The sequence below is a fragment of the Arachis ipaensis genome, chromosome B05 (assembly GCF_000816755.2).
Source record: "Arachis ipaensis cultivar K30076 chromosome B05, Araip1.1, whole genome shotgun sequence".
NCBI lineage: Eukaryota > Viridiplantae > Streptophyta > Magnoliopsida > Fabales > Fabaceae > Arachis > Arachis ipaensis.
The window spans coordinates 141,618,836-141,636,542 of NC_029789.2; the positions used below are offsets into that span (position 1 = coordinate 141,618,836).

Genomic DNA, 17,707 nt, shown 5'->3' on the forward strand with positions numbered 1-17,707 from the left:
TTTAAAGACTAATTTGACTATTAACCTATTGTAAATTTCTAAAAAGTTTATCCATCGGTCCCCTAATGTTACATCTCACATTTTAAATATTTTGGACTTAGCTTGGAGAATTATATATAGTTGAACTTTAAAAATGGAGCGAACTTCTAAATTAAAAAAAAAAAAAATTCATATCTACTTTAAAAGTTTGTTCACATAATTGAGTATGTTTGCTCCCAACAAACTAAATTTTTTATTTTAGAGAATTTAAATTCATAATATTTAGAGTAAAGTAATTTTATTTATTTATTTTTTTATGATGAATCGTGGTTTCCATTGCAACTAACTACTTTTAGATATGTCAAAAAAGATAAGTCGAAAAAAAAATAAGAGTAAATGCTCAATCTGGTCTCTAACCATTTGAACGATGGATAAAGCGGACCATGCAACCGAATCTGAGAAGGTGGAGTGATGACATGTCAATTTTTTCGCTACGTGGATATTGTTTTCCTCCAAATTGAGACCAATCAACCCCTCCCAATTTCAAAAACGATGTCGTCAAGGCTGGATTGAATCTTTTCCAAATTAGGTTTCGGATCTTTGTTGTAGCCACATTTAGGGATTACTATATGCAAGTCATGACTGGGGAAGATGGTGGTTACTCACGAAATAAAACCGAGACGGGTGCCGATGCACAAAGCGAGGGTTCGAGTGCGATGTTGGGCTCGACCAGTAGCTTCCGGAAAGGTGTGAATAGTACGAAAATTTTTTTATAGCACCTACATGTAACTGCGGAACATATGCCATACTATTTGAGTTAAGCACCATAGACAATTCAAACAGACTCTTCTTCGAATGCGCCTATTTTAAAGTAAGCACAGATTGAAGTGGGACATTCTCCAGTTTCACATTCTTTCTTTCCTTTTTTTTTTTTGTGTCTTAGCAAGTTTATGTGTTATTGCAGACCAGAACTCGTCACTGCAAATTCTTTGCTTGGCTGGATGAATATGTGACATCTTTCTATACTAAAGATGTTAGTTCTAATAAATTGGTGGACCAAATTAAGAGATTAGAAGAGAAGTTGAAATCCATAGAGTTGTTGATGGCAAAGGATAGAGTAAGGATGAAATCTAAGAGTACTAAATGCAAGACTATCCCAACATTATTGGTTAAAATTGCAGTGACACTGTCATTTTGGGTCTTATTCAGCAGACTGTATGTTTGAAAAATTTGTTCTTAGTTTATAAGAACTAGGTTAGGATATCAAAACAGAATTGTATCATGGATATTTTTTGTTGACAAATGTGTGAGTTTATATGTAATATATATGTTTTGCAACCTTGAGAATGAAAATAAGTTGTTATTTGCTGCTATATTCACTGCATGAATACTAGCAACTTCATTATGATAGGTGATCCAAGTTGACAAAAGCAACAAAAAAGCAATATGATGACATTACCAGAGTACTTGTAACCAAATTAGTAGTAAATAAGTGCATTTAAGGTACTCAAAATACATAAAATGAGTAAACTAAAATACATAACCAGAATAATCACAGTAGAGGTGATGTCTAAACCAATTCAGTACTGCTGCACAACATAAGTAAACTAAATCAAAATATAACGGAGCATTAAGTCTAATAGCATTTAAGGCAAAACAAAACATGAGATCCCATGTACTACAAGACCTTTCAAAAAAAGTATTTCATGGTGAAAAGGTTTATTAATCCTTCTTTAGTAGATTTATGACTGAAGTTGGAATGAACTTAAGTAGCTTTGATGAGGTTCAATTGCCAACTATTACTATTGTCTCAACTGAAATGCCTTCACCACTGATGTTAGGTTATACACGAGGAGGTCTTGGGCCTTGAGTAGGGTTCGCATTAGGTTGAGGTTGTGGAATGGTGGTATTTGCATGTTGTTGTGTTGTTGTGGGGTTGGGGGTCTAAATATCCTCTACTTTAGCCTTAACCTTATGCCAGTATTTGCCATTGTAACCTTAGAAGCTTCAGGTTGAACCACAGTAGGCTGTTAACATAAAAACAACCAGCAGCTCAGTACAAATAAGTATACAATAGACTTCAAATACACAACAATAAAAATGGTTGTTGTTATCTTTAACTGTGGGGCAGATTGTGAGACATTAATTTTCTCTGCTTCACCTATGGGCCTCTTTGGCATATTTTTTTGGTTCTTCATGACCTTTTTCTATATGAATGCAAAAGTGGAATTCAATACTGATATTGATAATATACACAACATAACAATTAAATCCATACAAACATTATATCCTTGCAAACTAAAAGGATCCATTACCACTGAGCTGACCAAGGGTTCATCACTGACATCTGCAGTACCTATGTTAGCTTGACATGAGCCTCCAACCTGAGCACAATTAAAAGACCATGAATGCCTATCCCTTATCTTTCAAGACAGAAAATACCCTAATTAATTTAAGTTCAGTACAGATAAATACCTAACCATTATAAATATAGTACAATTCGGTTCCTGAAATCACAAATATGTACCTGTCTGTTTGTTCATTTGTATTCTACACCCCTGCAACTTGTTGGTCTGCCTCATCTCTATTATGTACGGTCAATTGTAGGTTAGAAGCCTTTGATTTTTTCTCTTTGGTTGCCAATCAAGTCTTGAAGGTGCTCCCTTGTAAGTCTTGTAATAATGTCCCTTTTTCCCGCACTTGCTGCATGTGACTTGAAAAGTCCTCCTAACCTTGTCACCATTAGGTTATGGTGGTGGGGGAGGTATCTCTGACCTTCGTTTTTTCGGACGTCCAGCCGGTTTTGTTATTCTAGGTGGATCAGACTTTGGTTGACTTGCTTCTTCATAGAACTCTTCACTGTTCACTAGTTTTACACGCACATTATAGGTGGCTCTAACAGCATCTATTGTTAGCAGTGGACTAACAAGTAACAAAGTCCTCAACAGCTCTGGCCCTAAATTTAGATATGGCGGCAACAGCATACACACATGGCATATCTGGACAGAACAATAACAATACATTGAGTTCTCTTATTCCAAATACAATCCATTATTCTAAGTGTCCACTAATAAATTTTGTATTATTAAAACATACACAATCTTTACCTAAAAGCTGCCACATGTTGCAGGTGCAAGTGTGTTGTTGTAGATTCACTCCTAGTTTGTATATTTCTTTTGTGACTTTAAATAAGACTCTGTCATTATCTCCAGACCATTGAGCTGTCAATTTGTAGTTTCCAGGCTTGATAAACTTGTCTAGCGTCTTTTATTAAACTGGTGCCAATTTTTCTGTATATAAACTTAAGATCCATTTATGGTTGACCATCTTTTTCATGATTGTGCATCTAATCTCTTCTAACATTGTTAATATTGGCTTCTCTCTAGCAGCAACTATCGTTGTATTCCATACTTCACACATGTTATTCGTGTTGCTTTCATTTTTTGAAAAAATGACTAAAAAAAGTCCTGCACCATGTACCAGGATCAATGCCATTTATATATTCTCATGTACCATTGTTTATACTCTTCAGTTTCTCCATGACATCCTTGAACTGCCTATATGTTTGTGCACCTTGAAGCCTGTCACATAAGTTCTATTTATTCTTAAATTTTTATCTGAAATTCTTTCAAATATGTAGCACGTAATATCGATGGTGTGCATGTGGCATCACCTCTTTCATGACACAAATAAGACCCTGCAAGTAATACATAAATTTATAATTAATTATGTTGATTTACAATATTTTTTATTTAATTTATAAGAGTTTATGTAGATAACGAACATATCAATCATATTTATAGATCAAATTTATCCACTGAAAATGTTACCTAGAATTTTATTAAATGAGAAAAACTTAATATATAATTTATATGCAATTATTTTTATATAAAGTTGATAGTTAAGAGTCGTTAAATGATAATTTAATTAAATCTGATAAATTATCAAATGGCTCTCAACTATCAATTTCATATAAAAATAACTATATTTGAGTTTTCACCATAAAAATATAGTAATTTGATATAATATTTCAATTCATAAATTTCAAGTTAGACACACACTATTCAACACTGGTTGGCTTATCAAACCACACTATTTCTGTTTGTCACCTGATGATCTCGGGTGCTCGACGGGTCGGATGAGGGTGGAGGGTTGAGAGGGAAAAATTCTGAAGTGGCTTGGAACGGGTTCCTGGTCCGGAGCTGGAGGCTGGTGAGACCGGTGGATGAACGGACGAGAGAGAGGGAGATGGCCACCTGCAAGAACACTCCGACGATCAAGTCAGTGTCCGTACGAAAGGGTAGCCAAATTAGATAAGGTGATGTGTACCTTGAGGGAGAGCTGACTTCTCCCCTTATATACTGTGCTGGGCGGGCCCATAAATGACCTAGCCCACTGGCCAGGGCACGTGAGCTGTCCCTGTCCACATGGGGAGGAGCAGGTCGTTCCGGAGTTCGAGTCGGGGCTTCGGGTGTTGCCCCGAAGATGCCGCCCAGACCGGTTCGTTAGGCGTGGTTGCACGCGTTTTTGGCCGGGCGCGGGGGACCGGTCCGCCGGGTTCCCTATTATGGAGGGTGGATCGGGCTTCGAGTCGGGGCGGTGTTCCTGACCCGCCAGATTTGTTTTGGGCTGGATCGTATGAGTCCGTAACAATTTCCATCTCTAAAATATAAAAGCATATACCCTTCTTTTCTTTTTTTTTATATAAATTTTAATTATATTAATTAATCTCAAAGACCTTGTTAATTGGTAATACTTTAAAGGATAAATATAAAAATATATTGAAAGATAAAAAAATTCGTTTAATAAAAAGACGTATAATTTACAATATTAAAATATTCGTTAATTATGTAGATAAATATATAATATGGTTGTTCACTTGTTTGTTTACTCCTCTGAAACTAAGTTAGTGGAGACATCCATATTATAAATTAGATGAGTAATTTTTTTGGTGGTAAATAATAAATTTGATGACTCATAAAAGACATTTATTTCGTTTGAATGCAAAATTTTACATTACTTGAGCTTCTACATTTTGTTATCTCTTTCACTTCCTAAATTTGGAAATGGTAGTATAATTACAAAAGAATGGTGTATTCTTACCATATTTTTCTTTTAGGTAAAGGGTTATTTTAGTTTTGAGTCAATAATTTTAATATTTAAAATATTTTATTTTTATCTAAAATTATTTTAATTAAATTTAATGTTGTTGGACTTTTTTTAAAAAAATAAATAAGATAAATATCATATTTACTTATTTATATATATTTTAAGATATTCACATTTTTGTATTTTGTTTGCTATTGTTATATGGCATATGAGAATTATTTATATCTATCTTGTTTATGCGACCAATTTGATAATATATTACACTTTTCTGGTTTGCAAACGAGATAGTTACCACTATATCTCATGTTGAATGTAAATAAGGTAGCAAATAAAATAAAAAAAAAGTGTAAATATTTCTAAAAATACAAATAAGTAAATATGATAGTTATTTTAAAATTTTAATGTTGTTTCACCATTTAAATATGGGTAAATATTAAATAATAAAAATATTATTAATTAAATAATTTATTTCCTAAGTAAATATTTTAATATTATTGTGATTTAGAAATATAAGAAAAGTTATTAATGTTTATGTGATAAAAGATATTAAGATTTATTTGTTGAATAAATAAGTTGACAATGAAGATGCCAACATAATAATAGATGAGTTAACAATACTTGATTAATCAATTACGTTGTCATTGTATCAATATCAGGATGATAAAAAGTAAATAGCCTCGGACTATGGAATAAGGGAGTATTCTGCACAGCATCAATAAATTCCGTTGACGATTACGCAAGCATATACATTTCATGCTTGTTTAGGTGTGAATCAAGCTTTAATGAGTTTAAATATGTAATGTCAAGCAGTTCTGCTTTTTCGAAATACCTAATTTTAGGTCTCTTTTAAATTGATTCACTTCTGAATTAAAATCTCATATATATTAGGTATCTTGAGAGAGTTTACTTTAAAAGGACTACACGTTTTTATGTTCCAATTGATTCTTTTTTTTTATTATTATTTTTAAAGGAGAAGATATTTTTTTTTTACCAAGAACACACACACACGCCAATAAATCCCGTTGACGAATACACAAACATAGTTTCATGCTTGCTTGGGTATGAATCAAGCTTTAATGAGTTCAAATATGCAACATCAAGCAGTTCCGCTTTTTCGAAATTCCTAATTTTAGGTATCTTTTAAATTGATTCACTTCTGAATTAAAATCTCATATATATTCGGTATCTAAAGAGAATTTACTTTAAAAGGACTACCCATACATAAAATTTGTTATAGGTTTATTTACCATTTAAATGTTAGAATAACGTTATTATTTTATGATAATTTATTATACTTCATTTTTTTGTCTATCACTTTATTTAATTTGAATATCAATAATTAAAAAAATTAAATTAAGAGTAATTTTAATGCAACATTACTAAACAATACTTCATAATGAAGAGAGAAAATAGTGAAAGAATTTTAATATTGTTATTGATTAAGAATATAAGTATTCATTCAATTGGAGATAGATAAAAGAAATGGTTAAAGTAGAAATATATAAGATATAGTTTTTCATGGATAGTACATGAAAAAAGTCATCAAATAAAATATGATAAAATCTTTGTAGAAATTTCATATTATTTAAGATTTTTATTATTTTTTTTTATTAAAAAGGAGGGCCAAAGGCCCAAAACAAAAGCCAACTACGTTGGCACCACTCTCACACTCTTCCTTCTACCTTTGTCATCAGTAAGGAGAGGCATCAGGAAAGGAGGTGGAGTTGCAAAACAGAGAAGGCCGGTCGAGATTGACCGAGCTTGCTTTGCCAGTGCATCAGCACAGAAATTAGCTTCGCGAAATACGTGCTTAAATGACACATAAGTCATTTTGCTGCGGAGATCCTCAATGGCCCTAATCAGAGAAAGCGTATGATGGTGGCTACTAGATGACCCGTCAATTAATTTCAACGCACAGGAAGAATCAGTCTCTATCTGTAATCTGTTGATTCTCAGCTCCACTGCTAGCTTCATTCCGGTGTAGATGGCCCAAATTTCTACAAATGTTATGGTGATTCTTCCAATTTTCATCATGAAGCCTGCCACGAGGTTACCATCTCCATTATGAAGGAGGCCGTCGCAAGTTCCAGAACCAGCGGGTTGGATGACTGAGCCGTCAACATTTAGTTTTATGCACTCATCCACTGGAGGTTCCCAACCGACAAGGTAAGCCTTAGCGGGGTTGAGAATTTTTTTTTCTGCTCTCAGTGAGGTTTATCATATTGTTGTATTGCTCTGCCAAATAACTAGAAAGATTATGCACATGAAGGCTGGTAGAAATTTTCGAATTGAAAACTAAATCATTCCGAGCTTTCCAAATATTGTTGCAGACAGTAACAAAGAGGGTGGCCCAAGGAGTCCCACTAATTTTTCGAGTGATCTTGAAGAGATTTATCTGTAGCCAATCTTGCAAAGGTTGATTAAAGAAACCTCGGGGAAGAGTACTGGTTGACCTGCTAGTCCAGACACTGCGGGAATAGGGACAGTCGCGCAGCATATGGAGCAGAGTCTCTTCATGATCCGGACATCTGGGGCAACTTTCAACCATGGTAAGACCTCTTGTCCTTCTCTTAGCATTTGTAAGAAGAGCATTATGGTAGATTAGCCAAGTGAAAGCTCTTAATCTTTGAGGAACTTTAATTTTTCAACACAATTTGAAATTTGTGTCTGATTCTCCATCTCCACTGTAATAAGTAGAATATGCTGATTTGATAGAAAATTCTCCATTAGTAGAGGGTAACGAGCTAATACAGTCCGCACCAAGAGAGTAGTGAGGAGCTTTTAGCGTGCGAATAATCTCAGAAATATCTTCAGGGAAATAGCTATTTATCATCTCCCAATTCCACTCCCCATCCCCATTAGTAAAACTTGAGAGCTTCTCGACTATTCTATCTGCAGCAATAGGGCATAAAGATACATCTTTTAGGCTGGTAATTTCTGGGACCCAATGATCAGTCCAAACTGCAATAGATTGTCCATCCCCAATTCTCCAGATCAAATTCCTTTGAAATTGGTTCCAGACTTTCACGATTCCTTTCCAAGCGTTTGAGCAGTTGGCTTTTCAATGGACTTTGGGAATCAAGTTCTCACCACAGCCGTACTTGGCTTTGAAAACTTTAACCCACAAGCTATCAGATTTCGTCATGAGTCCCCAAGCGAGTTTCATGAGAAAAATATTATTTGTTTCTTGAGTTTTGCGAATGCCTAACCCGCCTTGATCTTTCGGTTTACACACGATGTCCCAGCTTAGAGGGTGAATTTTCCTATCTTGATCACTTGAACCCCAAAGGAAGTCCCGACAAATTTTATCAATCTTGTTGCATACTTCGATCGGAACCTTCATAGTTTGCATAACATAGCTTGGAATAGAAGATAAAACGGATTGAACAAGCGTTGCTCTTCCTGCCATGGATAAGGTCTTCATGTTCCAACTAGAGAGTTTGGCTTGCAACTTGTCAATGATATGTTGAAAATGTTGTTTACTACACTTCTCATGGATCAGCGGAACACCTAAGTATTTTAATAAATTGCTAGTGAGGGGGAATCCCTAGTTCTTGGCTAAGCTCTTCTCTGATATTGTGGTTCACATTTTTGGAAAAGAAAACGCATGACTTATTGAGGCTGACTTTTTGTCCTAAAGATTCACAGAAGATTTTTAGTGCCTCCTTGACAACACCAACTTGGTCCCGGTTAGCTTGCGCAAAAAGTACTATGTCGTCTGCAAAGCAAATATGAGAAAGATTAGGGCCATTCCTAGATAGCTTTATAGGTTTTCATTTTTTATTTTCAATAAAAGAAAGGATAAGATGTGATAGTCTTTCAACACAAAGTACAAAGAGATAGGGTGATAGGGGATCTCCCTGTCTTATTCCTCTGGATGGTGTGAAGGCCTCAGAAGGAGACCCATTCCAAAGAAATCTCATGCTAGGAGACAAAATACATAGATTAATGAGCGTGACGATTTCCTCCGGTATTCCAATATCCCTAAGCGTGTCAATAATAAACAGCCAGTTTAATCTATCATACCTTTTATCCAATCTATCTTTATGGCCATAAATCCTGTGCCTCCATTCCTGGTCCTCATAGTATGAACAACTTCCTGCGCAACTAAAATATTATCCGCACTAACTCTGCCTGGGACAAAGCTAGCTTGGGTATTAGCAATCAAACTGTTCAAGTGAGGTTTCAATCTATTAGCAATAATTTTAGTAACAATTTTATAACACACATGACAAAGACTAATAGGTCTAAAATGAGTAAAATTTTCAGGGGAATGGGTCGTAGGAATAATAGAGATAAGAGTCCGGTTGACGTGAGCTATATTCTCTGGCTCTCTAAAAATCAACTTTATCCACTCAGTAAGGGACTCAGCCACAATGTTCCAAGAATGTTGAAAAAACTTGGCAGGTAGCCCATCGCTTCCTGAAGCTTTCCAACTTCCCATACTAAATACTGTCAGCTTTATTTCCTCTATTGTGACTTCTCTTACGAGTTGTTGCTTTCCTTCCTCTGAGATAGTAGGGAATCGACCTGCAATAGGAAACATAGGCAAATCAGGATTATATTGATTATGTGAATATAAAGATTTGAAAATAGAGGCTCCCATAGTCTTAAGAGTATCCACATATTCAATCCAACTTCCCTCATCATTCTTTAGAGTAAGGATTTTGTTTCTCTGTCTTCTTCCCTTAGCTTTTTGATGGAAGTACTTAGAATTATTATCGCCAAAATTTATCACATTAGATCTAGACATTTGTTGCCAATAGCTTTCCTCCTGAATAGTAATAATCTCATACTCCTTCCAAAGATCCTTCTATAGCTTTTCTAAGAAAGGATTTGTATTGAAAGAGAGGCTGCAATTAATACCATCCAACCTTGTGAAAAGCCTACGCTTCTTTTGAAAAATATGTCCAAAAGTGTGAATATTCCAATATTTGGCATTTCTCACAAAAACTGAAATATTATCCAAAAGGTTTCCTTGTTTGTCTCAACTTTGCTCCACCAAATTGTTGTAATCTTCATGAATTAACCAAGGTGCCAGCAAGCGAAAAGGTCTCTCCCCTCCTTGGACAGTGGCGATGTTGAAATCGAGGAGAAGTGGTAAGTGGTCATACTTGAGTTTTGGAAGGTGTCTAACCCCTGCTGTCAGAAACAAATTATAAAAATCAATGTTACAAATGAATCTGTCCAGTCTTCTCTTGACCTTTCCTCTCTGCCAAGTGTATGGTGGGCCAGAAAAGTCTAAAGAATTTAAATTGCAATTTCTCATGCAACTAATGAATCTGTTGGTATCTTGTGAGAGGTTAGAGTTTTCCTCGGTATCATTCAAAGTGGCAACCGAGTTAAAATCCCCTCCAAGACACCAAGGGCCATTAATCCCCATAGCTAACTCTTCTAATTTATTCCAAAGGCTGCTTCTATTTCTTACATGAGGGCTACCATAAATAGCAGTAAGCCACCATGGTTCCCCTTGTTCATATCTAACTTTCAAGTGCACAAACTGTTTCTCAATGATCTCAGGTTCGATATTCCAAAGAGACTTGTTCCAAAGGCACCAAATGCCTCCCAGAAAACCATCAGCGTCACTAATACACCAGGAATCAAACCCTAACTTCTTGATAGTAGCTTCCGCTTTATGTCCTGAAATATGAGTTTCTAGTAGAAAAATTAAGTTAGCATGATATCTATAAACAAGGTCTTTAATGATAAAAGAGAACCCCTTAGAGGCAGTTCCTCTGCAATTCCTAGAAATAATATGCATGATAACAAAGGGATAAGGATAAGAAAAATCCTCCTGAAGAAACCAGGAATTTAAGCCTCCATAGGCCTGTGGTCAGGAGAAACAAGCTCCTTCTTTCTCTTGAGAGTTGAAGCAACTCCTTCTTGGGATTGGACTTTCATCATGCTTTCATCCAAGTTTAGTTCTCCCGGGTCTGGTGGCTCCTGTAGTTCACCAACACTCTGTTGTCCATAGGCTCCTCTGCCCATGAATTTTGATATAAGGGCAGTGGTGTGGGGGTCAGAGAGGTCAGTGATGTTCAGGTGGTACTCCTGTTTGCTTTTAGCAATTTCTTTGTTTAATCTGGAAAACTATCTCCAATAATCTTGATGTTTGACTTCCTTCTCTTTTGAAAGATTTTTATGCTCATTTTGAGATTCTAACTTATTTGGTTTCAAACCTGATTCATCCTTCTGTTTCTCCTTTGTTTGATGATTCTGATTTGGTTTATTTTGTATTTTCTTGCTTATGTCAGCACCCTTCTCCTTAATGATGGTGATGGCTTGTTTCTATTTTTGTGCAGATCTTGCATTATTTGGTTGATTATTCTGTTTGATATGGACCTGCGTGTAATTTCTTTTCTTTTCCGTATTTGGTTGGCTAGTTTTTCCTCCGTTGTGGGCCTGCTGACCCTCTCTTCCTTGATATTCCTCTGCCAAAATCTGAAATCTGGATGCATTTCCACCTTCCTTTTTTTCTTTAGGAGTATCCCTCATTTTCGGCTTATTCCTTCTTTGACTTCTCTTAACTAACATCCATGGACCAAAAAAATTTTCTGCTTGATTTTCCTCTCCAACAGCAATGGTCTCATTATTTAAAGCAGATTCTTCTCCTTTTTTGGAAATGTTCTTTGGGATCTCAATGTTCGGATTCTAATTCGGTGTGACTAATTGCTCTTTCCTATTTTGTTGATTCTTACCATTAATGGTTTCCTGATTTTGCTCTTTTTCCTTTTCAGCATTTGCCGCTAATCCTCCATCTCCACTAACCGCTGCTGCTGCCACCGTGGGGCTGTCACCTGGAGATTCCTGACATTGATCAAGCTTGTGACCGTATCTCTCTCACTTGAAACAGATTTGATGAAGGCCCTGGTATTTGATGTGGAATTCTTTTCCTAAAGCTGAGAAAGAGGGAACTAACTTGTTCCTTAGATCAATCTCAACGCAAATACGAGCAAATTTTCCTCTAGAGTGGATGGAGGTTAATTCGTCAACTTTAAGCATTGTACCCAAAGATTTTCCAACCTTCCAGAGGAAATATTTGTTGTACAACTCTGCTGGTAAATTAGGAATTCGTATCCACACAACAATTTTCTGAACTTGTGTCTCCATTGGCATAAAGAGGGGTCTCCATCTTTGCACAAGGTAGTGGTCCGCTATCATCCATGGCCCTTCAAACAAGGCATGTCCATAGTCTTCTTGACTTCCGAAGCTCACGAGAAAGAAGTTTCCCATCGGTTTATAGCCTGGAGATTAACCAGTTTTCCAAGAGGCTTGACAATCAAAGAGAACTTCCATGGTCGACACCATTCTACATATTCTTCTAGAGACACCTCAATATTAGGCTTTGGATTGAAGGGAGTCTGATTCTCCATATTCATATCCATGGGGTCGGATTCAGTGATATAGTCCTCTGCTACAAGTTCAACAATTTCATCAGGATTTAGTTTTTCAAATCCATTATTGACTACCATATCACGATATGATTTGATCGGCTGTTGATCAATTTCTGGAACAATGGTGTCTCTAATATGCTGATCGGTTGTAGGGGTTTCATCTGATTCCATCTCTGTTTCTATAGACTTGTCTTCGATACCTTCCATGGGGTCGTCATATTGATTAGCCCCATCCATTTTTACTTTTTTTGTGCTCCTGGTGATGAGGTCTTCTTCTTCCGGCGATCTCTTGTCGACTTTAAAAGGTTGGTTTTCGGTGTTCATAGGGAGGTTTTCATTAATTTTTTATGTATGTGAAGGTGAATAATTTTTTTTTTATTTATCGTTGTGGAATATGTGTATATATAAAATTTTTTTTCTCCTAACATTAACATCGCAAATTTAGAAAGGGCCATGGACCTGGAAAGAAGACATGATTCTTATCAAAGCCAACAAGGAAGTTGGTGGAAACAAATGGGCCGAGATTTCAAAGAGAATAACTCCGTCAAAAACCCGTTGGATACAATTAAGAGGAGTAGGCCCACAAAAAAGTTCAAGTTCATTAAGCCCAATAACAACAATAATTTTGATGGGTCAAAAATGTTCAAAGCCTATATCGATGCAGTGGCTGCAGCCCAAGTAGAAGTAGCAACTTCATCAAAGTCAAAGTCAAAGTCGAAGAATGATTCCAACAAGAATAAGGGCAAGGCCAGGATTAAAATTGATCTCAATTCTATTCCCTTGGAGTTTCCAAATGATGACGTCATCAACATTCATGGAAGTGATGTTGGTGGTGAATATGGCAACTAGGTTTAGGTTCGTGCGGTGAATGGTTGTAGAATAAGAGCTGGTGGAGCTCATAAGGCTATTTTACATTCGATTTTTTAAAAACTTGAAATGTTGGATTTATGGGTTGAGTGTTCTATTTATGAATTTGAGTTTGTTTTGTTAAGGTATTGTTAAACTTTAGTTTTATTATTTTTTGGTGTTATTAACGTTGTGATTTGTGAAGAATGTTTTCATTTGAAAATGGATCGATTTTCAAATTTAAACGAGGCTCTTGAATGATGCTTTTGTTGCTAGCGGAGTTGGATTATGCAGAAATAATAAAAGGAAAAGTCTAGGAGGCCAGCAACTTTGTTAAATTTTAGCCAGCATGTAACCAGTAAAAAAAAGTGAGCTATTGAATGAAATCTCACACCAATCTCACACCATTAAAACCATCATTGATGGCTATTTGATGGCTACAAATCACAAAAGTTGCTGGCCTCTAGCATTCCTCATAATAAAAAGCCTAATATTTCTTGCATGTCATATTATCATTGCTTGTCATAATATTTCTTCCAAAAACAATTTTACTCCACACTTCATCATAGTATTCACCTTAAACATAAGTTTTTCTCTATTTTTAGTTATAGAACTATCCCTTATTGGTGTGTTAATTTTATATATATAACAAATTAAGCACATATGAAAATATTAATGTAGAATCAAATTATATTTTCTATGCAAAGAAAAACTAACTGTAAAAAAAAATGTAAAATGTTGATTGGTTATATTTGCTTTGAGTAACATTAAGATTGTTCATTTTATGCAGCCTTAGTTTGTGGCTTTGGCTTTATCTGCTTCACCCTTGAATACAAGAAAACTCCAAGAAGTGCAACACCAGTTCCTGCACCATTAACACCATTACAAAAATATCTTACAGATACTTCAAGTTTTGAATGTATTAAAATTTCAAAGCGACAGATATTTTAAAACGGAGAAGTTCACTGGCGACTGACCGAGCGTGTTGAGTGGCGAGAGAGGAATTTGGAAGAAGATAACCGAGGAGGCGATGACAACGACGCGCTTCACACAGTTCCCTACTGAGTGGCTCACAGGTGACACCATTTGTAATATTCCATAAGATACCTGCATGCATATAATTGTTGAGAAGATCAGTTCCAACTAACATTCATGAAGTAAATTGTTACAAATTTGGACATTTTCTGAGTGTTAATCTTCAAAATCAAGTAGGTTGTTAATCTTCATCTCATCATATTAGTGTCTCAAGAATCAATTATTATTATTAGAGTGATAGAGTATGGAGAAGTTTTAATTAATGTTTACTTTTATGTATTCCTAGCTTCTGCATTTTGTAAAAACACTTGCATACTAATTTAATTTATTAACTAGTTTTATACAAAAAACTAGTTAATAAATATGACATCATTCATAGAAAATATATACATACATTTTCTATAGAATTGCATATACAAGGGGAAGTTTGTTTATGAAATCTAAGACAAGAAAAAGGGAAAGGAAAAAGAACTTGTATGAAACATATCATGAAATATGATGCTATGAGCAAAGTCTTCTAAACAAAGCAAAATTTGAAAGGCCTCACCTGCTGGTATGCATGGAAGCAGAACGCCGCCAAAACCGATCTCACACATAGCTCTCTAACATTCAATCCTTGGCATGCCTACATTCAAAAGAAAAGCATACCATTCAAAGGAAAATGCTCTCTTTAAACAAGGAAAAGTAGTGATACAAAAACATATAGTGGAAGAAGCATGCATGTTAAAAGAAGCTCATCTACATACAGCAGATTGCAGGTACGACGGAGTAAACTTGACACCCTCCAAGAATATAGTAAATGGAACCAAAAGGATAAAGGAAATGATGGTTATCAAAGAGTAGAGGTTGATATTGTCCAAAGTTTCCTGTTAACAACAATCATCAATTTATTAGCAGTAGTACTCAAGATTTGAAAGTGACACATTTGCCATTTCTTCGAAAAATACTTCATTTACCTCTTCATTGACCATGAGTTTTTTGCTCAAAACGTTCCGCGACTGGTTAGTAAGGTTAGATGCCATAGCAGTAGCAAAGCCAATCCTGTTTGGTAAGGTAGCAGAATTAGTTATTCGGTATTGTCTGCGAAGAAACTCTGCATTCAATAGCACTAGTTTGTTCAATTACCAATTGAAGGATACTTCAGTCATTGATGCCAGTGCTACTCCTCCTACTATCGGTACAAGAGAAGAAACTACCGCAAAAGTCGGCGTCTGTTCATTTAAGGATCAAACTGGAGATCAGCTAAATGCAACTATTACATTGTATTGCTGCCGATAAAATATAAGACTTTACATCCATGAAAAACCAAATCCTATGGGGATGACAAATATCAAACTAAGCAATTGAAATTAAGTATGTCCATTAGAAAGGAGTGTTTCGTCAGAGAGACATGAATTTGTATCCTAATATAACTACTCAAATTTCATTCTCATGCTATTCAAGTAGATTTCAAGCTTCCTCCTATCTTGACAGTCTTTTAAAAAACTCTTCTTGACAAAATTCGGTTCGTGATATTACACACAGCACCCCTTTATTTGTCAAGCCGTAAAACATGACTGGTGTCACATTTACTACAAAATCGTACCGAGTGACATATACCTTAAATTTCAAGATATGTTAATGTCTGCTTTTTACAAGGAAATGAGTGTAATGTGTAATATCGCCTAATCTCAAGCCAAAAATATAACCAATTGAGTCTTACATGATCAAGTAAGAAAGTGCATGAAAAATTGAAAGTGCTTGAACATTACCTCACCAAGGAAGAGGGAGGAAAGAACAACAGTGAAAAATGGCTCCATAGCTTTAATTGTGTGTGTGAAAGATACAGCAACCTTTCCAAGACTAATGTTGGTTAGAAGATTCCCCATGGTGTGAGCCACAACCAGTGGAAGAATTGCTACAAGCTAAGATTGAATACAAACAAAACCAACCAATAAGCAATTTTGAAATCAAAGTGGTACCACACTATATGGATTAAGAGAAATACTTGCATGTTTCGGAAATTCTGGAACACATTTAATGTGTGTTTCAAGAGCATTCATATCCACTCATTTTCTATTTTACTTTTTATATAACTTCTAAGTATTATAAATGAAAATGAGTGATTGTAAATGTTTCTCGAACACGAACCAGACTTGCTCCAAGAACATGCATGTATTTCTCTATGAGCCAATAATCTAGTTTGATCCAAAATTACCTGTGAACGAGTTATGTTTGGTCTGGGATGAAGATTAAGACTCCAGATTAAGTTAATCATCAATGAAGCAAAGCCAAATTGAAATGCTGTAACTGTTGCTGGAAATGGATAGACTTTTAGAACCTAATAATCAACCAGTGTATTGCAATTGAGAACAGAACACATAAAAAAATGAATTAAAAATAAGAAATAAAAACATAATAAACAAAAAAAAAAAAAAAAAAAAAACCTAAACCCCAGAATTCTTTTCATGAAACAATCTATGTTTGACTTTAAAGATTCAAAATTTAACATAAAAATGTCCCTTTCACTTTCACTACTACTACCACTACTACACAATTTCACTAGTATTATACATTGGCAATAACTAACTAAAAGGCAAAATCTTTTTTGAGTGAGAAAATGAAGAATGAACCTGTTTGTTGTAGATGTTGAAGTAAATGTTCAAGAGGTACCAAGTTCCGAACATGGCTCCAAGCTGAAGGATTTGAATTAAACCAGCTGGTTTGATAGGTTCATCACTCTTAGCTTCAGGAACAGAAGCAGCAGCAAGGACCTTGAAAGATTGAATTTTTGGAGCTGAAATGGGGAAAGGAGGTAACTTTTGTGATGGGTATGATAAGAAGGGTCCTCCTCCTCCTCCACCATTAATGGTGAAACTGAGACGGAGTGGTAAAGAGGAAGAAGAAAATGGGTGAGGAAACTTGGATATGGCTATGGAGTGTGAAATCATGGGAATGGTATGCATTGTTGTGAGGTTTGCAGAGATCAAGTGAGAGAGAGAAGAACAACAAGGAGACATAGCCCTTCTTTGTAGTTTGTTGCATGAATGAATGAAATTACAAGAGATTCAATTTTCTTAGAAATAATATTATTTAAAAGTTAACTGCCAATTTGGTACTCGAACATTCAAATGCTGATAAAAAAAAAGGTTTTTAGAAAATGTTATCAATAAAATAACAAATTAAACAATTTAAAATTGTTTTTGTTATTTTCTGACATGCACAATTTGAAATTGAAACCTCCACCTTTTATTTAAAGGAACAAACTAACTACTTGTTCATCTATTATTATTATTATGCAAGTCAAATATTATCCAAAATACTATATTGAAACTGTAGCGACTCAGAGAACATAATGAAAGAAG

The 17,707-nt window shown here is 35.3% G+C and overlaps 1 protein-coding gene across 2 annotated transcripts; it reads right to left on the bottom strand.

Annotated features, from left to right (window-relative positions):
- On the bottom strand, window positions 13,953-17,420 carry LOC107644528 (triose phosphate/phosphate translocator, non-green plastid, chloroplastic). Of its 2 annotated transcripts, none has more exons than XM_016348404.2 (9): window positions 16,976-17,420; window positions 16,561-16,683; window positions 16,115-16,267; window positions 15,489-15,574; window positions 15,320-15,404; window positions 15,110-15,229; window positions 14,911-14,988; window positions 14,306-14,435; window positions 13,953-14,193 (listed from the first exon to the last, which is right to left on the bottom strand). In XM_016348404.2, the coding sequence occupies exons 1-9, from the start codon at window positions 17,360-17,362 to the stop codon at window positions 14,111-14,113; spliced, it is 1,245 nt and encodes a 414-aa protein (XP_016203890.1). In that variant the 5' UTR covers window positions 17,363-17,420; the 3' UTR covers window positions 13,953-14,110. The 2 variants fall into 2 exon arrangements, with proteins under 2 accessions (XP_016203890.1, XP_016203891.1); XM_016348405.2 differs by having other exon boundaries at window positions 16,561-16,658; window positions 16,976-17,416.

What these genes read in the sequence shown, in the direction of transcription:
- LOC107644528 (XM_016348404.2), bottom strand. Translation starts at nt 17,362, where the DNA reads ATGTCTCCTTGTTGTTCTTCTCTCTCTCACTTGATCTCTGCAAACCTC. An exon ending in CCTCCCTCTTCCTTGGTGAG is followed by an intron (nt 15,575 to 16,114) that starts GTAATGTTCAAG and finishes TTAAATGAACAG; the next exon opens with ACGCCGACTTTTGCGGTAGT. An exon ending in AACTCATGGTCAATGAAGAG is followed by an intron (nt 15,230 to 15,319) that starts GTAAATGAAGTA and finishes TGTTGTTAACAG; the next exon opens with GAAACTTTGGACAATATCAA.